At 47.6% G+C, this 23,130-nt stretch overlaps 2 protein-coding genes across 12 annotated transcripts; both read left to right on the forward strand.

Moving 5' to 3' along the window:
• Positions 1-3,149: 3,149 nt before the first annotated feature.
• PPP2CB (protein phosphatase 2 catalytic subunit beta) lies at positions 3,150-16,969 on the forward strand. Of its 3 annotated transcripts, none has more exons than XM_080639053.1 (8): positions 3,318-3,404; positions 5,053-5,132; positions 11,751-11,960; positions 12,215-12,388; positions 12,945-13,034; positions 14,540-14,701; positions 15,546-15,664; positions 16,223-16,969. In XM_080639053.1, the coding sequence occupies exons 2-8, from the start codon at positions 5,118-5,120 to the stop codon at positions 16,293-16,295; spliced, it is 843 nt and encodes a 280-aa protein (XP_080495179.1). In that variant the 5' UTR covers positions 3,318-3,404; positions 5,053-5,117; the 3' UTR covers positions 16,296-16,969. The 3 variants fall into 3 exon arrangements, with proteins under 3 accessions (XP_080495177.1, XP_080495179.1, XP_080495178.1); XM_080639052.1 differs by having other exon boundaries at positions 3,338-3,404; positions 5,050-5,132; XM_080639051.1 differs by lacking the exon at positions 5,053-5,132 and having other exon boundaries at positions 3,150-3,404.
• GSR (glutathione-disulfide reductase) lies at positions 16,414-22,225 on the forward strand (the record flags this gene model as incomplete). 9 transcript variants are annotated; one of them, XM_080639043.1, is made up of 14 exons in its annotated part: positions 16,414-16,567; positions 16,964-17,178; positions 17,996-18,022; positions 18,224-18,312; positions 18,701-18,770; positions 19,086-19,233; positions 19,321-19,375; positions 19,465-19,564; positions 20,042-20,128; positions 20,287-20,448; positions 20,673-20,784; positions 20,865-20,996; positions 21,177-21,310; positions 21,950-22,225. In XM_080639043.1, the coding sequence occupies 14 exons, from the start codon at positions 16,414-16,416 to the stop codon at positions 22,097-22,099; spliced, it is 1,635 nt and encodes a 544-aa protein (XP_080495169.1). In that variant the 3' UTR covers positions 22,100-22,225. The 9 variants fall into 9 exon arrangements, 8 of the variants coding, with proteins under 8 accessions (XP_080495169.1, XP_080495170.1, XP_080495175.1 ...); XM_080639044.1 differs by lacking the exon at positions 17,996-18,022; XM_080639049.1 differs by lacking the exon at positions 16,964-17,178 and having other exon boundaries at positions 16,437-16,567.
• Between the last annotated feature and the right edge of the window lie 905 nt (positions 22,226-23,130).

Genomic DNA, 23,130 nt, shown 5'->3' on the forward strand with positions numbered 1-23,130 from the left:
TTTATCCATTTTTTCACTCTGTGGGCTTTTTTCCTACCTGAAACACAGGTGTGCCATCAGTAAAACACCGCTTTTTAGGAAGTGAAGCGTAAGTCCAGACAATGCCTTCCATAAGCAGCGGTGGCAGTAAATAATTCTTTCTGATTTGGGTTCCCTAAAAGACTGAGTTTCAGTTAAAAAATGACAAAAATAAGAAAGGAAGGCTGCCTTATGACTGGTTTAGTGTTACAGCAACAGCATTCATCTATTATTCTGTGGGCTTTTAAGCCACTTTCAAATTTTCAGCAGGTTTTAGTGCAGAAATTATATTTTAGAGAAGGTGGTGGAAAATCAGCCTCAGCTCCTAACAGAGATGTTCTCTGCAGAGGCTGCCTTCACCACAACTTATGCATCCACAGTCTGTTGGGAAAGACAGAAGGATGTCTTTAGAAAAGGCTACTGAAGAGTAAAAGAGCTGGATCCTCTTTGAACTCGACCAGGAGATCCTGTCAAAACCCAGTGAGGTCTATCAGCTTAACACTGGAAAACCCTCTGACAGGATGGATAAGAAACACCAAGCCCCTGTGCTGAGCTATGAAAGTGACCCCCCCAAAAATTGCAGCTTCACATCCCAATACTTGCCGCCCAGGAGGAATGCTGGAAGAAGGCCACCCTGTGGATCTCAGGATGCTGCAGATGCTAACGGGGAGATGCAGGGGGCATTTTTGATACCCTGCAAAGTATTTTAAGACTTTACAGGAGGAGGAAGGTGTAAGCTGTTGAGAACACACTGGGTGCAGTGAATAAAGGCAGCCTGCATACTGCCACTGAAACTGTTGAAACCTATGTTGAAGTAGTTGTGATGTGTGAAACATTTTGCTGTCGAAAGAATTCCACAGCAAAAAAAAAAAGAAAGTAGGGACAGAAAGATTTAAGAGCTTATTGTGGTTTGATTTATCACTTCACCCTAAGTTAATTCACTACCAAAAGGGAATTCTTCTTTTTCTCATTACTGAAAGATCATTCAAGACCTTGGGAAGAACAGTTGCATTCGTTATCTCCAGTAGCCAGATAGACCACGACCAATTTATGGGATTGCTGGGACGTTTGAAGTCATCCACCCAGAAAGATTTGGGGCAAATGGCTCTTATCATGAACGACGAAGACCATTGGGCACATGGAGTTTGTCTTTGCCAGGGAAGGGCACTCAGTCCTCTCACTGCCTGCACACTAAATGCTGAGGAGCTGGAGGAAAAATCCCCCATTCCTACTTATGTACTAGTTAGCAAGTACATAACTAACTCGCTTAACTAGCTTGCTAACAGCTAGTTAATGCTGTTCCTGGATTTTCCTGCAAGCCTCAAGTTACAGGGTGTTTCTTCTAGCAGGAGTAATGTGAGGATTCCATCTTAACACACAGCTCCCCTTCTGATTTTGTTTCCTCCTATTAAATAATGAAGAAACATTACAAATTTGAAAGGCATAAATAAAAGCCTCTCAGCATTTATTTTAATGCTGCATCATAACCTCCCGAGACCCGGGATGCACATTTTGGGGTCATTTTGGACAAGCCAGGGGATTATTTTTACAGTAGGTGTCCATTTCCCTTATGCTCAGCACACGGAGTGTGCTGTCCTTGGGAAGCTCTCAGCTGGAAAGATTTATAGTCTGCTGCCATGCTGGAGGTTTTGCCTCATCCCAGGGCTGTTACGTTCTCTGCTGCAGTACCACAAGCACAGGCAATTCAGTTAAAAATAATCTGCTGGAAACAAATGAGCAAATAAAACTTCCAGGCATATTTGAACGGTTCCTGGCCAGCATCTTGTCTGGGTAAAGAAATAGGAAACGATGGGCAATCTTTAAGAGTAGCCACAATTTTTTGATATATATATATAGATATATATATTGTTTTCTTTTAATTTGCTGGATGTATTTTAGTTGGAAAGTTTGCTTCAGAGCTGTGATGTTTTGAACCCTTTAAATTTTCTCCTTCACCTCAGGGTCTAGCTTTAGTGTTCCCGATAGTAGAACATCCCCCCCACCTGAGTAGTTCCTCAGCCATTCTCAGCTTATCCATCTGACATGAAAAAAACCCTACTGCAGTGGCTTCACTTATCTTATTCTGCTAAAAATTCCAGGAATGTTCAACACCAGTGATCTCCTAAAATCCCAGTCCTTGCCGCCTGGGCCAGGCACCCCTAACTCAAGCATACCCAGTGCTCCAAACCTCATCAATCTAATAACTAGTTATTATATCATTGACACTATACAATGCTGTTACATGCTGCTACCGAGGAGACAGCAAAGCAAGTCAGAACATACAGAAGATCAAACCAAGAGCTGTATATCCTGCAGCAGGTAAGACACGCTTGCAGGTCAGTCGCAATTTCGGGCTGACCATGAGCTGCATCGAGCATCAGACTGTAAACAAATACGCTAATATGTTATGGTGTTTCCTCCTATTAAATAAGGAAGAAACCTTAAAAATTTGAAAGGCATAAATGAAAAGCCTCTCAGCATTTATTTTAATGTTGCATCATAACCTCCTGTGACCTAGGATGCACTTTTTGGGGTCATTTTGGACAAGCCAGGGGATTATTTTTACAGCAAGTGTCCATTTCCCTTATGCTCACATAAGAGGAATGTTATATTACTATGTGTTACATTAATGTTAATGCTAATGCACACCTCACAACAAGCTCTCCCTTAGCCCAGCCATGCTGTGGCAATCATTAGGGCCGGCTGCAAGCCCGGAGGTAAAAACCTGAATTCGAATCGGGAAGCCAGGGGTGGAAGGCTTGATCCCGGATCAGACATTAGGCAGAAGTTCTTCCCTGTGAGGGTGGTGAGGCCCTGGCACAGGTTGCCCAGAGAAGCTGTGGCTGCCCCATCCCTGGCAGTGTTCAAGGCCAGGTTGGACACAGGGGCTTGGAGCAACCTGGTCTAGTGGAAGGTGTCCTTGCCTGTGGCAGGGGCTTGGAACTGAGCGAGTTTTAACGTCCCTACCAACTTAAACCAGTCTGTGACTCTATAAACCCACCCACACACAACGACACAGCTCCCGCCCCGCCTCACGGGAGGCGGTGACCCTCGGGACAAGGGGCAGGGCTGTCAGGGGGCGCCGGACGTGCGTCGGGTGGGGTGGGTGTGGCCGGAAGTGCGCAGGACCGGGAAGCGGAGGGGGGGGGGGACCCGCCATTACGCGGAGCGCTGGAGGCCGCGCGTCCCGGTTGTTGCGCCGCCGCCGTTAAGGTGGGCCCGGGCCTTTGCGGGGCGACCAGCGTGGCTGGGCCTTGCCCTGCCCGGTTCCCCGTCCCGCCGCCATGGAGGAGAAGGGGTTCGCCAAGGAGCTGGACCAGTGGATCGAGCAGCTGAACGAGTGCCGGCAGCTGAGCGAGAGCCAGGTCCGCAGTCTCTGCGAGAAGGTGAGTGCGGGGCACGGCGGGGCCGGCTTCCCCTCGTCCTCCCTCTGCGAACTGGAGGGTTTTGGCTGGGGCTGGCGGTACCGAGGAGCTGCGGGCAAAGCGTCCCGGCATGATGGGGCTGTGGCGGGGAAACAGGTTTCCCTCTTCTCCCCCTGCTCGCTGTGATGCTGCCCTATAGTGTGTCTGAGATGGGAGGGCCTCTTGTTCGCCGTGCCAGTGCTTTTCTGGCGTCAAAAATGCCACAGTTATAGGATTTATGAGCAACTGAGGGCTTTACAGAATCGTAGAATCAACCAGTTTGGAAAAGACCTTTAAGATCATCAAGTCCAACCATTACCGGAGCACTTCCAAGGCACCATGTCACTGAGGACCTCATCTACATGGCTTGTGAACACTTCAGGGATGGTGACTCCACCATTCCCTGGGCAGCCTGTTCCAATGCCAAACCACCCTCTTGGTGAAGAAATTGTTCCTAATGTCCAACCTGAACCTCCCCTGTCACAGTTTGAGGCCATTTACTCTTGCCTTATTGTTACCTGTGGGGAGAAGAGACCAACCCCACCTCACTACAACCTTCTTTCAAATAGTGATGAGATCCCCCCCCTTAGCCTTCTCTTCTCCAGACTAAATCCCCCCAGGTCCCTCAGCTATTTCTCATCAGGCTTATTCTCCAGGCCCTTCATCAGCTCTGTTTCCCTTCTCTGGACCAGCTCCAGCACCTCGATGTTTCTCTTGTAGTTAGGGGCCCAAAACTGAACACAGGATTCGAGGTGTGGCTTCGCCACTGCAAAGTACAGGGGGACTGTCACTGCCCTGGGCCTGCTGCCACACTGGTGCTGATACAGGCTAGGATGCTGTTGGCCTTCTTGGCTACCTGAGCACAAGCTTATATTCAGTTCTGCTAAATCACCATCCCCAGGTACTTTTCAACTGAGCAGCTTAACAACCTGGTCTAGTGGAAAGTGTCCCTGCCTGTGGCAGGGGGTTGGAACTGGATGAACTTTAAGGTCCCTTCCAACCCAAACCAGTCTGGCATGATTTTTTTTTTTTATATTTTTCTCCCCCACATCTCAATAGTCTGTTTTTCACCTTTTGGCTTTGGGTTCACCTAAGTTGCAGTAGAGGACCAGGGGTGATGTGCGCAGGGGAAAACCCATTCTCTTTTTCAGGGATGTTACATTGCACTTGTGCCTTGTGTCTCATAATGTGAAGCAGCTACACACTAAAAAGTCAACCCTAAATCCAAGAGGAAACCTTTTGACATCTGATGTGAAATCTAGGAAAGCAGAGGGGGAGAAGAGATGATCTGTAGTGTCGACCTAAACAAGCTTACAAGCTGCTAAGAGAGACTAAAATAGAATGAGAAATGGTTGGAGCAAGGACAGCATCTGCTATTTTGGACTGGGGTTTGGACAGTCCTTTGGCAAATTTCTGTTTGCACTTGTTCAGTGTTGACTGTCAAGACCTTTTAGTTATTTTTTCCCCATCAGGAAACCAGTCTTTAGGCTTGTCTTTAGACATTCTCTCTCAGATGGGGAACATGTTTTCTGATGCCTGTTTGTGGCAACTCATTTTGACCAGTGACTATAAACATTTTGATGCCAGCTTTAAAAGATGCAGCTCTTTCTTTCTGTTGAATCCTCAGCAGACTACAGCAGTGATGAGGTCTGAACAGTAGAGAGGGTTTGTGCTGCAGCTTCGTAACGTGCCGGGATGCTCATCAAAAAGGTAGGAGCTGCTTGTTTGAATGCCACAGGCAGAAACTATGAAGGACTCCATGCCAGAGCTGTCCATTTGGTTTATGACTTTCTCCATCAGTTCTGAGGGAGCATGGTGAGAAGGGCTGGTGCTGCAGCAGGGAGTGACAGCAGTGGCTCGAAGAGTAGAGAGACCATACAATCATTAGAATCCCAGACTGGTTTGAATTGGAAGAGACCTTAAAGCTCATCCAGTTCCAACCCTCTGCCACAGACAGGGACACCTTCCACTAGATCAGGTTGCTCCAAGCCCTGTCCAGGCTGGCCTTGAACACTGCCAGGGATGGGGCAGCCACAGCTTCTCTGGGCTACCTGTGCCAGGGCCGCACCACCCTCACAGGGAAGAATTTTTCCCTAATATGTAATCTAAATCTCCCCTCTGTCAGTTTAAAACCATTCACCCTTGTCCTGTCCCTACATGACCTTGTAAAAGGTCCCTCTCCAAATTTCTTGTAGGGCCCCTTGATCTTGAAGAGTGAGGATGAGCTCTCTGTGACTGTATTCTCTTCTGTGTGAGGTTCAGCTAATAACCCTGAAAGAATTTATTAGCCTGATCTATACCTTGCTCCAAGTGTTCCTGTTTGGGAACCACTGTTCTGACCCACAAGCTGTTACAGAGAACTATTTCCCTTCTTCTCTGGCTGCATTGTTAAGTAGCTGTGGCTGCTGTGTTTTGAGGAGCAGGAGGACAGTGCCAGCAGAATGCAGCTGTATATCAGGGCCCACATGATACCTAGGGAGAATGGCAGCTGGAGGTGGGGAGGGTGTTTGTTATCTGGACAACAGGTAGGAGGCCTAAACCTGTGGAGCATGGTGTAAAATGAATGTCATCTGTCACAGCACCTCATTCTTCAAGGGTGCTGGTAACTGGTCAGAATGACTTGGGTGTGAATTAAGTACTCTGCAATGCTCTTATTTGGCTTATTAAGTTGTGGGAGAGTGGTTGTGTCCCACATCTTGTAGTAGCAAGGGGCTTCAGAAAGCTTTTGGGTGTGCAGACTTGCTTTTGGTGTGAAGTAGCCCTGGCAGAAAGCTGGTTCAGTTTATTTCCTTGAGATAGTATTTGGAGAAGCCTGTACCAACCTTGTCTCACTTCTTAGCACTCCCTTTTCTGTGACTAATTTCTAAGAGGGCGAGCATAATAGTACCTCTTGCCTTGGGTTTAAATTTGTGAAAGTTTGATAGGTTATTAAAAAAAAAGAAAAAAAAAAGAAATTTAAATCAAAATGAGGTGAGGGAAAAACCCCAAAGAAACAAATCACAGATTTGACTGTGTGGGTTGTTCTTGGTTTTAAGTGATGGCATAATGGACAGTAAAGAGGGAAAGATTGCACACAGCTAGCGTTGTTGAGGGCATGCCAAATTATTCTGCACTCTGAAAGCTGTTGAAATTTGCACCTGTAGAAATCACATTGTCTTCACCTGCCCAGTTGCAACATCATTTTGGCAGCTCATCAGTCTTGTATTCTTCATGCAGCTAATCAAGATGTCATCTCAAGACAGCATGAGAACACTTGATTACTGTTCTGCTGGTCTTTAAAATGAAATCTAGCTAAAATCATGCATCATTCAAAGGATAATAGAAGGACAGACATTATGATCACTGCTAGAGTTTGTAGACACGAGAATGTTGTAGCATGTTGGGGAAACGTACATCAGGTGTCTTGCATCTCATGCTACTCTTAATGCCATGGTCTTAGACTCTGTTTATGGCAGAAGGCTGTTGAAACTTTTTTCCACTCGCACTAAATAAGCAGTGAAAATCTGTAGATTTCCGCTTTGGATTATGTCCCCCTTTCATTGAAGGTGCCATGGCAGGTTTCTGTGCTGGTGCTGGCTTTGAAATTGTTAACTTGGGTACTGGTAGCAGTGTAGCACTGGCTGCCTCAAGCTGCCTTTGAACCTGAACGGGTTGTAACCTGTATTTTGAACATCTGAAGTCAGGTTAAAAGGCAAAAAAGTTCATTTGATTTGGTAGGAAGCACTCCCGAGTTTGGAGAGGAATTCTCTGAATACTTGGGTTTTGAAGTTCGAGTCAGGTCAGCTAATGAACTCTGCTGCAGGTGAGGGAGTTAGTACTTATCCTAGGGAAAAGGGGTTTTCACAAAGGTAATAAAATGGGATATGAGAGCAGGTGAGTAAAAGGCTATCTTTTAAATTAAACATAGGCAAGCAACCATCCATAACCATCTCTCTTGGTAGCTTCTTTTTTCTATCCTTATTGTTTGGATGTTTAAGAAGGGTTACAGTCTTGTTGCCGTGAGCAGCTTGAGAGCTTTGTGTTGTGAAGTGGTGGGAGGAAAAGGATTTTAATCACTAATGAAGACATGCATTTCTTTTATGGTTATTGAGTGGTAACTGTAAACCAATTCTTCAAACCAAGCAGCAGGAGCCAGTTGAGGCTGTAGGGAGTATTGCTGTTACTGGCATGAACCTATGACGTTTGTGCCCTCAGACTGTTTCATCTAAGAACGATTTTAGGAGGATGAGTTAGCAAGCTCTTAGGCACTAATTGGTGAAATTAGTATGAGCCAAGTAGCAACCTGGATGCTGTTCAAACCATGAGATTCCAAGTGTTGTGTTGAGTCATGGCCAGGAATGTTTCATCTCCCTGGTACTGACGCTTATCCTGGGATATGCTGGCCCAGGTACCTCTAGGAGCATGTGTGACAGTGTCCATCACTCTTGAGGCTTCAGGGTGTCCTCTGCTGCCTTGTTGCTGAAGGGCAGCAGGACAGCTCCATCTCTCTGAATTCCGTCTCATTTGAGGAGAATCTAGCTGGTTCTTGTTCACACCAAGCTCCTTGAGATTTTAATATCCTCAGCATAGTTGCTGACATAATAGTTTGGTCTGTCACAGTTGATAGAATGACAGTTGAGTTGAATTTGCATCAGAAACTCCATGTAAGAGCCTCTATGGGTCAAACCAAGCTCGTGGTACAGGAAATAAATCTCCTAGAAGGACCTGAGTTTCTGTGCTCTCAAAGGATCTTGTATACAAAGCAGGTGCTTGGGGTCTTTGGCCTTCTCTAGGGGAAGCACAGTGCTGAAAATCTGCCTCCTAGGATGGATCATAGTCTCCTCACACCTAGAATCAGCTTACACAGTTAGCATAGACAAATCTGAACCGTGTGATAGTGGATGTGGATTTGATTAAATCTCTCACAGAGGGATTAGTCTCTGGGTGATCCTGATGGTAGTCTCAAAGCTGGTGAAGCATCTTGGGTTTCAGAGCTGCACATCAATGGGTTGTATTCAAGCCCTGAGACCACTCCATTTCCTCTTCAAGGCCAACACAGTAAATTATTGGGATGTGCATTCTCCAGCCTCCTTCCACATGGACTAAGGAGTGGACAGCAGCCAAGCTGGTGTACCAGTCTACAAAGGTGATCCACAGGATCTAAAACTGGGAGTTGAGACAATGGGCAAGCTCACAGCTACCAAATAGTCACTATTCTGGGATGTTTTTAATGATGCTTAAAATTTTACAGATACTGTTCGGCATTGGAAAGTCACATGAGGGCAAACTTCTGTGGCCGGTTCCTGAGCATGATTGGAGCCAGCTCTGCAGCATTGGAATGACAGGCAGACTGTCATTCTATGATAATTCTATATGACTATTCGTGTGCATGTATCTTTGTCTACCTAGTAAGCTAAAATAGGCTGCATGGTAGGCAGCTAAAGAAGCTGCTGCTTTTCAGCAGTTAGCTCCTCCTTTCTCATGAGGGGAAACTTCTAGGTTCTCCTAGTACCAAGATTTCAGGACTTGGGCTGGTCCACCTTCAAAGGATGCATTTAATGTCAGTGTGCCCAATTACTGTGCAGAAGAAGGTCCTCTTCTCTGTTGTCTGTGCTGCTCTACCTGTGTGTGGATCTGTGGATGGGTGCGTGGGTTTTCTGGGCAGATCAGAGAGGTGTAGAGTGATGATGCGGTTGAGACACTGATAAGTATGTATGGCATGTGTACGGTGTCCATCTTTTTACGCATTTGGGAAGGGAGCATTACGCACTATAAGAAAGGGCAAAAAATACCCCCCGCCTTCTATGGTTAAGTTAGCTCCAGGTTACAATGAAACCCCGTCTGTTGCTTTGTGCAACAATCAGAACACACTGAGCAGGTGTGGTTTATATTTGTCTCACAGAGGACAGATGATCTCAAAAGGTGCTATAGATGTTTTTAAAGATAAGGAAAAATAATTTAAGTGCTACTTTTGTACTCAAAAACACATGTTCAGCAGTTCCAGTCACAGCTACAAGGTAGACCTCATGCCATCAAGTCCATGTGCAAGATGTGTCTTTGAGGATCAGGATCACATCCCTCAGGTTAAATACCATACAAGGAGCACGCTGAATGCTGTCCAAGCCCTAGACTTCTTGGGTTTTAGTTATTCCTTTTGAATATGCCTCTTTCCCTAAAAGAGGCAAGGCAGCAAACATTTGAATGTGAATGCAGGTGTCCTCAGGGAGCCCACTGAGGGTGTTCTCAGTAAGCAGCTTCTTCCTGGTTGCAGCAGGTGGTAGCTGCACCATCCTGAGCTAAGGGACTTGGCCACAAGTAGTTGGGATTACTGCCTGCTGGGAACTGTTCAGTACTGGTGATCTTTCATCTCTTCTGTTCAGACCGGACTGAGCATATCTGTGGGTGTCCCCTGTGCTTCATACGTGCCTGGAGCACTGATCTGCATTAGTTGATGAGCTGGAGGCAGGAAAACAAACATGATATTTGATGATAACGAGATAATGCAGATAGGCTGCGTTATGTGGCTGTAATTAGCAGAGGAACTGTTGGGTGTAGAGGAAGAGATGACTAAATCCAGGGATGCCATCCCTCCATCTGTGGTCATTTTGTTGCCATCTGGGTACCGCAGGGGAAGCTGGTTGTGGCTCCATATGTTCAAATTGCTTCTGACTTTGCTTTTCCAGTTGTGTGTGACCTGCCTTTAGAACTGTTAAACTGTTGCTCTTGTAAAAGGATCGGAAATCTGGCAGGAGAAAATGCCCCAGGCGAGAGAGAAGCGCCTCTTGCATATACAGTGATGTTCTGTGCCAGGTTAGTGAAGAGAGGCGTAGGAATACTTGTTTTCCTCGGTAGCTTAAGCTAGAATAAGAAGAATCTGTCCCTCTGCAAGGGAAATTGATTTGTTAGTTCCCGCGTGTTCTGGGAATGTGCAGAGAAGGTTCCCTTTCCTGACATACAGCTTCAGTCTCGCTGCAATGCAGTCTGAAAGAGCTGGAGCAGCCCTGGCACTGGTGCTTGTATTAGTTATTATTTGCCAGAGTGACAGAGCTCTGCTTACCTGTTGCCCAGTGTTTCTGCCAAATGAGCCCCTTTGTCACGTGCAGCCTTTCCTAATGTCATCTCTGCTCAGCAATCACACGGTGAGCTGGCTCTGTCGATATGGAAGAAACAGGCTGTTCGTAGAGCTGTTTCCATGGCACAGACCCGCTGCTGCGAAATCCTGGTCCTGGGAAAGCACTTAAGGTTTATGAGAGTGCAGCAAGGGGGGGAAGCCTGAGGGATCCATTCCCAGAGGAGGAAGGTGGTGAGGAGGAGCTCTCAGTGCTGGCAAAGGTGGTAATGTGAATGGTTCCACATGGCAGCATGGGATTGAGAGCCATCCCTTGAAATGGTAGGCAGACTGAAACGTGGCAGGAGGGAGTCTGTGTGTAAGTCATGTCATTATGTTTCATATGCCTTCTATCTGAAGTCTAGGAGGCCATAGTTTTCCTACTGGTATATCAAATAATATCTAGCTTGATACATGCTTTTTGCAAATCAGGTGGTCAGAAAACCGTGATAGTCACCCAAGTGGCGTGCTTCTTCTGGTATATTCTGTTTCTTTTGGTATTTCTACCCTTAGCAGCAGACAGCCTCATCTCTGTTTTAATACACTGAACTCTTGCTGACAGGACATGAGATGGCCCACAACACTGAGAATAAAGCTGGGGTTCTTGAGGTGAAAACTTCTAAGTATCATGTAACTGGGTAGCGCTTGACTTTGGCAGTCAGATTAGACTGATAGATCTCAATCAGATAGCTGAGATGAACAGACCTGAGCTGTGTTGAACACAGAGAGAAATCTGTCATAATCTTTGGGTTAAAAAATAAACCAGTTGTGCTTAAGAAGATAATGTCAGCCTGTGAAGCTGATGAAGCTGACTGAGATAGTGCTTTGTCTTGTCTGCACTGGAGAAATGTTTGGAAGAAGCACAGAATTTGTGGGTGAACCCCAGTGGTGATGTGAGTGGTATGTCTAATACAAGTCTTGAAGTTCACACTGCTTTCTTTCGGGGGAGGCTGAGGATTAACTTGTTAATTACTCCTTTGAATTTGTCAGTGCTTGTGTTACGGTAAGATTTTAATAACCTGGCCTCACGCTAGCAAACCTGCTTGTCTTCCTGCACGGGGATTTGTAAAATGCATTTTGTATTTGCTTCCTCAACAAACCACTATTTTTCCAGTGGTCAGCTTGGGCTACTGGACTGAAATAGGGTTTCCAGTGTGAATAACATGCAGTGGAATAACATCTGCACCTGCTTATGGAGGAGCTTCCTACCTTTTTGTCCTAAACACGTGTTTTCATGCTAGGCTAAAGAAATTCTTACAAAGGAATCTAACGTGCAAGAGGTACGTTGCCCCGTCACCGTCTGTGGGGATGTCCACGGTCAATTCCACGACCTCATGGAACTCTTTAGAATTGGTGGGAAATCGCCAGACACAAATTACCTGTTCATGGGAGACTATGTGGACAGAGGCTACTACTCAGTGGAAACAGTGACTCTTCTAGTAGCATTGAAGGTAAGGTTTGACAGCTTTACTACAGCAGCCTTGGGCAAAACACCACATTTTGGGGGAGTTTGGAAAGAATCACTCCTCCCCTTGGTGCTGCCATTGACTTGAGCTAGATGCATGTGAATTGAAAAGCATTAATGGCCACGTGCTGTTCTGTAACAGAGCTGAATGCTTGACTGCTGTTTGAAATATTCCATTGCTCTTTGTTTCCATATTGATGGTACAACCTTGTGTTAAAGAACTATTTTCTTTGTCAATAGGTGCGCTACCCAGAACGCATCACAATACTGAGGGGCAACCATGAGAGCAGGCAAATCACACAAGTGTATGGCTTTTATGACGAATGTCTGCGAAAGTATGGCAATGCCAATGTCTGGAAGTACTTCACAGATCTGTTTGATTATCTTCCACTTACAGCTCTAGTAGATGGCCAGGTAAGTAAGCCTTGAGTAAGGAAAATGCTCTCTTTTGGGGTGTCATGTAGACTGTATTGTCTGACCTCTGCATGAACAGTCTCAGACAAGCTTGCTTAGGTTGTGTTCTGAATTTTTTCAAAGCCAATGTACTTATTGTGAGTTTGGGGATGAATTTAGTGAGGTTTTAATATAAGTTGATGGTGTGGGAAAGCTTTTGATTCTGCTGCTGAAGGAATAGCAGGGTATTGCATGTGTGGATCATTTTAATTGACTGCTCAAGAAGTGGGGATCCTTCATGATATATCAGATGTGAGCCGAGTAGTGGCCATGAGGCAAGATATTCCTAAAATGGAAGGACTGATGTCTTTGTTGTTCCCTTGTTGTTCCCCTGATTTCTGTATGCAAGGTGCACCCTTTTAGTTTTGTTTCCTTCTGCAGGAATGAAATTTGTTTTTTCTGCTGTGAGGGTGAGATGACTGCAATTGTACAAGAATGTTAACAGTTAAAAACAGCTATTTCTGAGTCTTCCTATAAATTTACGCACTGAATGGGTTGCTCTCTTTTTCTGAAACAGATTTTCTGTCTCCATGGTGGCCTCTCTCCATCCATAGATACACTGGATCATATCAGGGCTCTGGACCGCCTGCAGGAAGTTCCGCATGAGGTAACAGGAAAGGAAATGGATCATAAAATTAGATATCTGTTGGTGGAAAATGCAAATGTAGCCTCACATTGAAATCCATTTAAGCCACAAGAGACACACACACACAGAGTTAGAACGCGGGTTATTGCCTTTGTAAGAGCTAGGAGCAGATGAACATACATTTGGGCCGGCCACACACAAGTCAATATGCTTTGATTACAGCAGTGTACAAAAGGAGAGAGATTGGAGTTTCACAGCTGTTTGTCACAGAATCATGGGTTTTTTTTCACTGTCACGCTGACTTGAAGAATAGTATTTGGCAGCGGAAGATGTTTACTACCTTTAGCCTCACCCACAGACTTGCTTGTGAACAGACAACTACCACGTGAAGACATGTTGTGTCACCATCCTTTCTCCTCAGCTAATCCTTTCCTCTGTGATGTTGCACCTTGTTCATCATGTTCTGGGTGCCTGAGATCACAACTGAAGAAACCAACTTCTGAGCTCCAGGGCAGCAAATTGCTCTTCTGTGTTGGAGTGGTTGGGGCTTACAAATGGAGTTCTATATTCCATGATTAAAATGAGCTGCTTGTCCTGCAATGTCTTTGGTATAACAGCAAGAACAATTCAGCAAAGTCTGCCCAAACCTTCCACAAACTAATCAGCTGTGTGAATTACTCCCAGAATGAGGGGGCTACCGGGTGGAACATCTACCTATAATTAGGTGTAATGATGATATTGTTGCTCTGGGGTTTTCCCAGTCTTGTGCTGCATATCTACGTGCTGAAATCTGGCTGTCCTGAGGATCTCCACGTGGAGTCGGTCTCATCCCTGCTACAGAACTCAGAGTTGTGGGTAGGAAGCAGCAGCAAGTTGGATTAATACAAGAGTGTCTTTACTGCCCTGTAGTAGCTCAGCAAGGAGAGCCGCTGAGCTTTCATTTGTGACTGTTAGATGTGTGTAATATAATATATCAAGTCCAACAATAGACTTTTTAGAGAGGAAATTAAATTATTAATACCTTCCCAGAAGAGCTGCTGAAGGGTTAACATCAGTCTCTGGAATAGTTCAACCTCCTATGAGTTATTTCCCTTTCTTTAATCTATTGCAACTTGGCTGGCACCAGCAAACCCACTGTGCATCCTTGGATTTACATACCTTCCCACGTGGCCTTTCTTACCACACTGTGAAAGCCAGGAGTTAGAATGTGAAGCTGCTCTCCATGTCTTTGTATCTCTGATTGAAGTGAAATGGTAAAAGGAGCACATGGAAGAGGAGGTGGGAACAGATTTCTGGTATCGTGGATTCGTTTCTCTGTCAGTATTAATTTCTTGGTGGGGGGAGGGATGCTGACTGAGACACTGAGTAAGTAGCGAGAGTGGTTAACGTGTGTTAAATGAACACATGTACCTTGTATGGAGAAGGACCTGCTGGCAATCTTCTTACTGTAAATAAAATACATTGTTATAGAAAAACACTTTAAAAATCTTGTTAGTGATCTAATGAAGAACACTTCCTCTTTCAAGGGCCCGATGTGTGATCTGTTATGGTCTGATCCGGATGATCGTGGCGGCTGGGGTATCTCTCCACGTGGTGCTGGCTACACTTTTGGGCAAGATATTTCCGAAACATTTAACCATGCCAATGGGCTCACACTGGTCTCCCGTGCTCACCAACTTGTCATGGAGGTAGGGCAAACACTCTGCTATGTGGGGCTAACAAAACGGAGATGCCAATTCTTGTCTCCTCAGTGAGACCTTCCACTGGGTTGGCATAAGTGGACACCTAAATGTGTTACACAGACAAATATGAAAGAGACTTGAATCATGTGGAAACAAGAAGCAACATAAAATGATGGGCTTTGACTTGTGATGTAAATAAAGGAATGTTCTGCCCTTTCCCACCTCCTTATTCTCCAAGCAAATTGCCAGAAGGACCCTGTCACACCTTGTTTGTGGAAGTAATAACCTCCTTGTGCGCTGACTGCTCTACTTAAACTGCTGCTCCTTTACAGGCTGTCCTGTAATGCTTGGCAGTCAGACATGGCAGGAATTAAGCCATAATTTTGGCTGTTGATAAGCTATTCTTATAAGTCATGCTATAAAAATGCCAGGGGGGTCAGTGGAGCAGTTGTATTTTTAAAACCTATTCCAGGTAGATCCCTTAAGTAGTATTGTGTCAGCAGCCACTCACATCCAGCAGGCACATTCCCCTTTGTGGTGGGTGAAAGCTGAAGGCATACCTAAAAATCTTGAGTTTTATTTGTGGTACGATCAGTAATTTGTGTCCAGAATGGATGAACACACCAGTGATGAATTGCTGATCCCTCTGCAGAGTGGTTGGAGCTGTTCCTTCTAGGTAACTACCACTTGTTCTGGCGGTAAGAGTACTACTAAAAGGAAACAAAGTCGGAAATACTTACAAGAACTCTACGGTTTCACAAATGCCTTGGATCATTTCAGATCTTGACAGGAACTTCAGATGGGTTGAGGTTTAACAGATGCTTTTTTGTTTTTTCTCCTTTCCTGGCAGGGTTATAACTGGTGCCATGACCGAAACGTGGTTACCATTTTCAGCGCACCCAATTACTGTTATCGTTGTGGGAACCAGGCTGCTATTATGGAACTAGATGACACTTTAAAATATTCCTTGTGAGTAACCTGGCTCGGGCTGTCCTTTCTTCCTAACCATTCTGTGTTGTGAGTAATGACTGATCTTTTCCAAAGGGCTTCTTTTGTGAAAAGCCACCTCAGATCACTCTGGAATTCACACTGTGTGCTGTACCTGCAAGAAAATCTAATAAGTAGTGAGTTAAACTTTTAAAAGCTTGGGTACTGCAGTATCTCACATTCTTGGCTCTCTGGAGAGTTGGAGCTTCTGCATTTCCTTAATCCCTCCATCACCCAAGCTTCATGGAGAGCGCAAAGACTGATTTATGTATTTATTTTTCTTTCTGGTAGCACTAGGCTTTGTAAAGGTGGGTGAGATAGTCTGAATTCTGCATTCAGCTGAGCTCGTGTGTAAGTAGTGCTGGGCTGCTGAAGTTTTAATTCCCACAGATGTTTGTCTGGGGACCTGGAACATCTTATGTGGAAACAACTGGGATGGGTAAAGTGATAGCAGCAGGAGAGCCAGTCTAGTATATATTGTGGCATTTGAAAATACCTTGTGGAGACAGAGGGAAAATGATCCCCTTTTCTTTCCTGCAGCCTCCAGTTTGACCCAGCACCTCGCCGTGGAGAGCCTCATGTGACCCGTCGTACCCCAGACTACTTCCTATAAACCTCTCCTAAGCTTTGTAGAAGGAAGTACACCTGGCATTTTAAAGAGCAACAATATTTACACATTTCTGTAAGAAATCAGGGTTCGTCTCAACTTAAAATCCCCATCATGGACCAAAATGTGCCATACAGAGGATGAAGAGAGTTTAGCACAACTTGAGACTGAATTCCTTACAACACTATGTATATCCCACCCCCATCAGCCCAACAGTCAGTTTGCCTGCTGTATTTGTAGTCATTGTTTTTTCTTCTGGACTGTTCAGAGAGGAAAAGGTAACTCTAATAACACTTCATCTCCTTCAAGGCTTCTTTGTACATTTTTAGTTCTGGTGTTTAACTGGCATGAATTAGAGTTTATTTGAGAGGGAAATGCATACTAACTTGTGCCCCCAACACTATTTTATTGAAAGACCCATTGACTTAACTGGAGAAAGGAAGCAATTCCTGCTGGGAGTACGTTGTCATAACACAGATAAAACCTTTTTTAGCTCTGTTCCCTTTCGGTGTCTAGCCTGCTCTCCTCCCCCCCCCCCCCCCCCTTTTCTTTTTTTTGTTTTGTTGCTGCTGTTTTATTTTGTTATCCTCCCTCTCACCGCGACCCTACATTTGTCCTTGAACTGCTTGCAACCCTCCTCGCTGTACCTGAACCAATAAACTTGCCATTGTCAGCCCTAACCCGTGGTGCCGTGCTGGGACGGGGCGGGACCGGGGAGGCGGAGCAGAACGGAGCGGCAGGGCCTTACCGAGCAGGGGCCATGGCGGCTGCTGCGTACGAGCTGCTGGTGCTGGGTGGTGGGTCGGGGGGCCTGGCCGGGGCTCGGCGGGCGGCCGAGCTGGGAGCCCGCGTTGCACTGGTGGAGCCGCATCGCTTGGGCGGCACTTGCGTGAGTACCGGGGGCACCCGCTGGGGGGGCACATTCCCGTCATCAGCGGTGGATGGGGATACAGGAGTTATGCGGCACTGGGCCCCCCCGGGCTCATCCCGGTCCACTGGGGAAGCTAGAGGGTAGGAAGCGCTATCCCAGCCACGGAGCATTGCTGGAGGATTTGCCGTGTCATGCTGAGTTGCGTGAAAGCGGGAAGGGTCCAATTCTACTCTAAACTGTAAGGGTGATAATAGAATGCTTTGGGTTGGAAAGGACCTTTGATCATTTAGTTCTAATCCCCCTCTTCCTGGCTGTTCTGGGGAGGGTGAATGGATGCTGGAGAGTCAGGAGCTGCACAACACAACTCTGATCTCGGTTACAACTGAACGGTAGCAAAGCAGAACGTGGCAGGCACAGGGAGCAGAGAAAACAAACTTGTTCCTCAGGAATGCCAGGGGCAGGCTTGAGTTTTATGCTTTTAAGTGTCTTTCCCATCAAAGAGTTGCTGTACCCACGTTTCCTGGACAGGAAAGGGATGGCAAATCCCTTTCTCCTAGTGAATCTTCTTTAAATTATCAATGGGAAAAAAACCATTTTTGCTTAAACACTGTGCCCCTTCCGTATTCTTCAAGGAAGTGAGGGTAAACAGGCAAATTGCAAGCCCTTGAGGCACTGAAGGCACTTACAACCCTCTTTTGCCAAAGACCTTTAATCCCTAATGTATTTTTCTGAGCTGGGATTCGTTACCAGTCTGATGAGAGATGCTCTCTCCAGAGCATCCCCTTTGAAACACGGAGCCTTAAAATGCCAAGACTTACTTTTACCTCCCCTCTAGGTCAATGTCGGGTGCGTGCCAAAGAAGGTAAGGGTGCTTTCATTGCTGGTTTTGGTGTGGGTGCCTACCAGATTGTGGGGAGGAAGCAGGGGCTCAGGGCGTATTGAGCCATCAGGATGCTGTTATGTGCTCACATCCATGTCCTGTGGGCTGCTGTTGGCCGAGGGGAAGCATTGGGATGGGTGGCTGGGGTTTTCCCATTTTCTGACTTGCGGGTTGCATGAGCAGGTGATGTGGAATGCGGCTGTCCACATGGAATTTGTCCATGATCACGCCGACTATGGCTTCGAAACGCCCAGCATCAAGTTCAACTGGAGGTAAGTATGGAAAGAGCCATGTGGAACCAAGCATCTCCTGGCGCGATTCCTGTGGGAAGCAGCCACAAAGCAGCACCTTGACCCCGTGGTATGTTGTCTGCCCCAAAGGGGTCCCTGGCTGCTTTGAGGCTTCTGTGGATGGATGCTGAGCTGGTTATGTAGCCTGGATTCCTGCTGTATTTTGGAAAAGGGGTGGGAAAAGACTCTGGAAAAGATGGATGCAGCAAAGGCAGGCACGAAAACATCACACTGATGGGGAAGGCTGGGTAACTGGGGGCTGTTTTATTTTGTGGTGTGGGTGCCATGTACTGAAGGGATTGAATTGTTGCGCACTGAGCTCTGTAGGTTCATTTGCTTATGGTGGCAATAAGCCCCTGCTCTCTTCCAGAACCATTAAAGAGAAGCGTGATGCTTACGTGAGGCGCCTCAACGAGATCTATGCGAATAACCTCAAGAAGGTGAGGATGTGTTTGTCTTGCAAGCCGAATGGGGAAGTAGGACCTGTTGGATTTTCAGCCACTTTTCCAGCCTTAATGGGTGTCATCTTCCTCCCGGCTCCATTAGCTGGCTCTCACACGTTGTCCTGCTGTTAATCACACACAGAAGTGAATGCTCCATCCCTGGCAGTGTTCAAGGCCAGGTTGGACAGAGCCTTGGCCAATATGGTCTAGTGTGAGGTGTCACTGCCCCTGGCAGGGGGTTGAAACTGGATGATCTTAAGGTCCTTTCCAACAGAAACCATTCTGTGATTCTGTGATTCTTACTCCACCAAGGCTCACATTGACATCATTCGGGGCTATGGCAAGTTCACCGCTGATCCTGAGCCTACCATCGAAGTGGATGGGAAAAGATACACAGCTCCTCACATCCTTATAGCCACAGGCGGGCACCCGGCTGTCCCTTCTGACAGCCAGATTCCCGGTGAGCCTGACAGAATCCTGTCAAAGCAAAGTGGGATTTTGGGGAGGGGAAGGTGGGAAGGGGTGCGAAAGGGGCTCTGCTTTGCAGGTGCCAGCCTGGGGATGACCAGTGATGGCTTCTTTGACCTGGAGGAGCTGCCCAGGTAAAATGGTGCTCATTTTACCACCACCACTTTGCCACCACCACCAGCAGCTCCACATGCCCACACACGGCATCATGCCTTCTCTACAGGCGTAGTGTGGTTGTCGGTGCTGGCTACATCGCAGTGGAAATCGCGGGGATCCTCTCCACGCTGGGCTCCAAGTCATCCCTGCTGATCCGCCAGGACAAGGTAGTGCCTGCCACCGGTTGTCCCCAGCCATGCTTGCCACCCGGTAGTCACATCCCACCTCGCCAGAGTTTCCTGCTTGTCAGCTCCCATATGAGCTTCTAAAGGAGGGTCTGAGCCATGGCAGGCTTAGGAGAGTGGGAATGGTGGTGCAGAGGATGGTGGTGTGATGCTGATGGGTGTAAGGATGGGTGTAAGGAGGAGCAGAGTGTAGGTGTGCTGCCAGGCAACTTGGCAGCACCAGCCTGTGCCTGGCATTCCTGCTGCCACACCTGCTTACTTGAGCTTTATTTCAAACCCTGACTTGAAAATAAAATAACCCAGCAAATTAAAAGAAAAGCAGACACAGGAGAACTTGATCATTAACAGCCCAAACCTCTCTGGGCCTGGATGGGGCATGGGCACAGGGGAATGCCCAAGGAGGGGGCTGCCAGGTGGTGTCTTCACCTGTGGACCTTCATCTTGTGGATCCCTGCCCAGGTTCTGAGGACTTTTGACTCCATGATCAGCTCAAACTGCACCCAGGAGCTGGAGAACACCGGGGTGGATGTCTGGAAGCACACACAGGTATGGGCATGGTTTTCCCATCCCTCCTGGAGACGCAGACATGGGGGAGCGCTGGCATTTTGGGGCATCCCTGGTTCTGTGGTGTGGCCACTGTCACCTGTTACAAGGCAAAAGCTGTTGCCACCTTCTTCCCCTGTGGCTCCTATTGTTCCCTGCAGGTCAAGACGGTCACCAAGTCCCCTTCTGGGCTGCTGGATGTGACAGTGACCTCCTCAATGCCAGGCCACAAGCCAACGGAGGAAGTGATTCAGGACGTGGACTGCCTGCTGTGGGCTGTGGGGAGGGAACCCAACACCCAGGACCTGTGCCTGGACAAAGTGGTGAGATGGTTGCGCTGGTGTGAGGATGCCCCTTGAGTATCTGGGGACCCACAGGTCTCTGGGGTCCCATAGGTCTCCAGAGCCTGCCATAGGATGATGTTCCCACCATGATCTCCCTGCGGCTGGTAGCACAGTGGCCACCAGCATGGGTCCCCCATGGACATTGCTTGTTCCATCCCACCCAGCACACTTTGCCAAAAGCAGCTGCTGTTTCCCAATGGCAGGGTGTGCAGATGGATGCCAAAGGCCATGTGGTGGTGGATGAATACCAGAACACCACCAGGAGAGGGGTCTATGCCATCGGGGACGTGTGTGGGAGAGCTCTCCTCACCCCAGGTACCACGGCTGTGCCACCTTTCCCTCCATGGCCCATTGGTGCCACAGTTCAGGTTCCTCATCCTCATCCCTCCCCACAGTGGCCATTGCAGCTGGCAGAAAGCTGGCCCACAGGCTCTTTGAGGGCAAGCAGGACTCCCGGCTTGACTACCATTACATCCCCACTGTTGTCTTCAGCCACCCACCCATTGGCACCGTGGGTCTCACTGAAGGTAGGGACAAATGGGGCTGGGTAATTTGTGGCTCAGAGATGGTGATTTGATGCTCAAGGAAACAATCTGATCTCCAGCAAGTGGTCTGAGCCTTGCAAAATGTGCTTTGAGTCCCCTGTTACAAGCACCTCTTGCATATGGCACAGCCTCTTCACCCACATGTTATGTCTTCTGCTGCAGATGAAGCTGTGGCCGCATACGGGAGGGAGAATGTGAAGATCTACAGTACATCCTTCAACCCCCTGTACCACGCTGTCACCCAGAGGAAGGTGAAGTGCGTCATGAAGCTGGTGTGTGCTGGCAAGGAGGAGAAGGTGTGTGGAGGGGATGTTGGGGAACAACTGGGCAGTGCATGGAGATGGAAGGGACCGCAGCCGATCCTCTTGTACCCCTATGGTCAGGTCTGACCTGATCCATCTCCCCCAGCATCAAGCCCAGCATTCACCCTAGGTTCATGGATGGCTACAAAGATCCTCTGAGGGCTGGGGCACCTCTGCTCTGGAGACAGGCTGACAGAGCTGGGCTTGTTCAGCCTGGAGAAGAGAAGGCTCTAGGGAGACCTTATAGCAGCTGCCAAATGCCTAAAGGGGCTAGAGAGGGGCTTTGGACAAGGGCCTGTAGGGACAGGACAGGGGGCGATGGCTCTAACCTGACAGAGGGGAGACTGAGATGAGATCTTAGGAAGTTCTTTCCTGTGAGGGTGGTGAGGCCCTCGCACAGGTTCCCCAGAGAAGATGAGGCTTGCCCAATGGCTACCCTTTGGGTTCAAGGCCCCATGCCCTTGAACCTGGCAGTGTTCAAGGCCGTGGACAGGGCTTGGAACAACCTAGCCTAGTGGAAGGTGTCCCTGCCCATGGCAGGGGGTTGGAACTGGATGAGCTTTAAGGTCCCTTCCAACCGAAACTGGTCTGCCAGTGCTGTGTCCCATCCAGCCTCTCTCTTCTTCCCCAAAGGTGGTGGGATTGCACATGCAAGGGCTGGGCTGCGACGAGATGCTGCAGGGCTTTGCTGTGGCCATCAAAATGGGGGCCACCAAGGCTGACCTGGACAACACTGTTGCCATTCATCCCACTTCTGCTGAAGAGCTGGTGACGCTGCGCTGAGGCAGCAGGCACGGGCGGCTGGGGAAAACCTTTAGATATGTCTTAAAGAATGCCTTACTGTCAGACGGTTGTGTGGAGAGGGGTCTGTAAGACTGGCACAGAAAATAAATACTGTGATATTGGCAAGTCTGTATGTTTCGATTTATGGTGCCTGTCTCCTGCCATGCTCAAGGGTTTGGGGGGGAGGCTGCCCATGGCTGTGCTCTTCCTCTACCATCCCCAGCACCACGTGGGTGCTTAGGGTACTCATTCAGTATCCTTGGAGTATCCCAGGTGGGTTTTTGTCCTCCGCTGCCTGCTTGTGGAGGGGTGTATTGGCATCTCTGTTGGATGTGGGATGACGGGGATGCATCCTGCATCCAACAGCCCCTGCGGCACCCAAGGGCTTCAGATCCACTGCCCCAGCTCAATCTGCTCATTGTGGATCTGGCTCTTGAACTTTGGGACAGCCTGAAGCAACGCTGGCCCAGGAGAGGTGGAAATAAATGGTGTGCATGGAATCAAAGTATCTCTGAGGTTGAAAATTCCCCAAGATCAAAGTTGTGCCCAAAGGAAGGGGCTCCTGGTGCTCAGCTCAGGTGTGCAGCTCCAAACTTTGCGAGGTTGTTTCCATCCAGGAGGCAGGAAAATCTCCCTCCCACCCCCACCCCTGCCCCGCTATCCTAATACCATCAGCATGTGTTTAAAGAGTATATTGGTCTCTTAAGCTGTCAAGTCCAAGCAAAAGCCTGAATATTACCGGAATCCTTAGTTATCTATGAACAAATAACGATTTGTAAGGTTTATTGCTAAGGGAAGCAAATGAGATTTCCCCTGGCTGTGCTACAGATAAGCCTCAGGCACATTAGAGGAGTGTCAGCTGGAGTTAATTCAGTTAATTACTCCATTTGAATCACGAAAACTTCACCCTCGCAGTCAGCATCTGCTGGCATTTGGTGAGTGGTGGGTTTGGTTTGGGTTTTTTTCTTTTTAAATGAAAACTTGGGAAATTATTGAAGTGTTCAAAAAGGAAAGCAGAGGCGCCGGCAGGG

Source organism: Psittacula echo (genome assembly GCF_963264785.1).
Source record: "Psittacula echo genome assembly, chromosome: 1".
Taxonomy (NCBI): Eukaryota; Metazoa; Chordata; class Aves; order Psittaciformes; family Psittacidae; genus Psittacula; species Psittacula echo.

Bases quoted from the DNA above. Each gene is read 5' to 3' on its own strand.
- PPP2CB (XM_080639051.1), top strand. From the start codon at position 3,303: ATGGAGGAGAAGGGGTTCGCCAAGGAGCTGGACCAGTGGATCGAGCAG. The intron at 13,035-14,539 runs GTAACAGGAAAG...TCCTCTTTCAAG, and splicing joins TGCAGGAAGTTCCGCATGAG to GGCCCGATGTGTGATCTGTT. The intron at 15,665-16,222 runs GTGAGTAACCTG...TCTTTCCTGCAG, and splicing joins GACACTTTAAAATATTCCTT to CCTCCAGTTTGACCCAGCAC.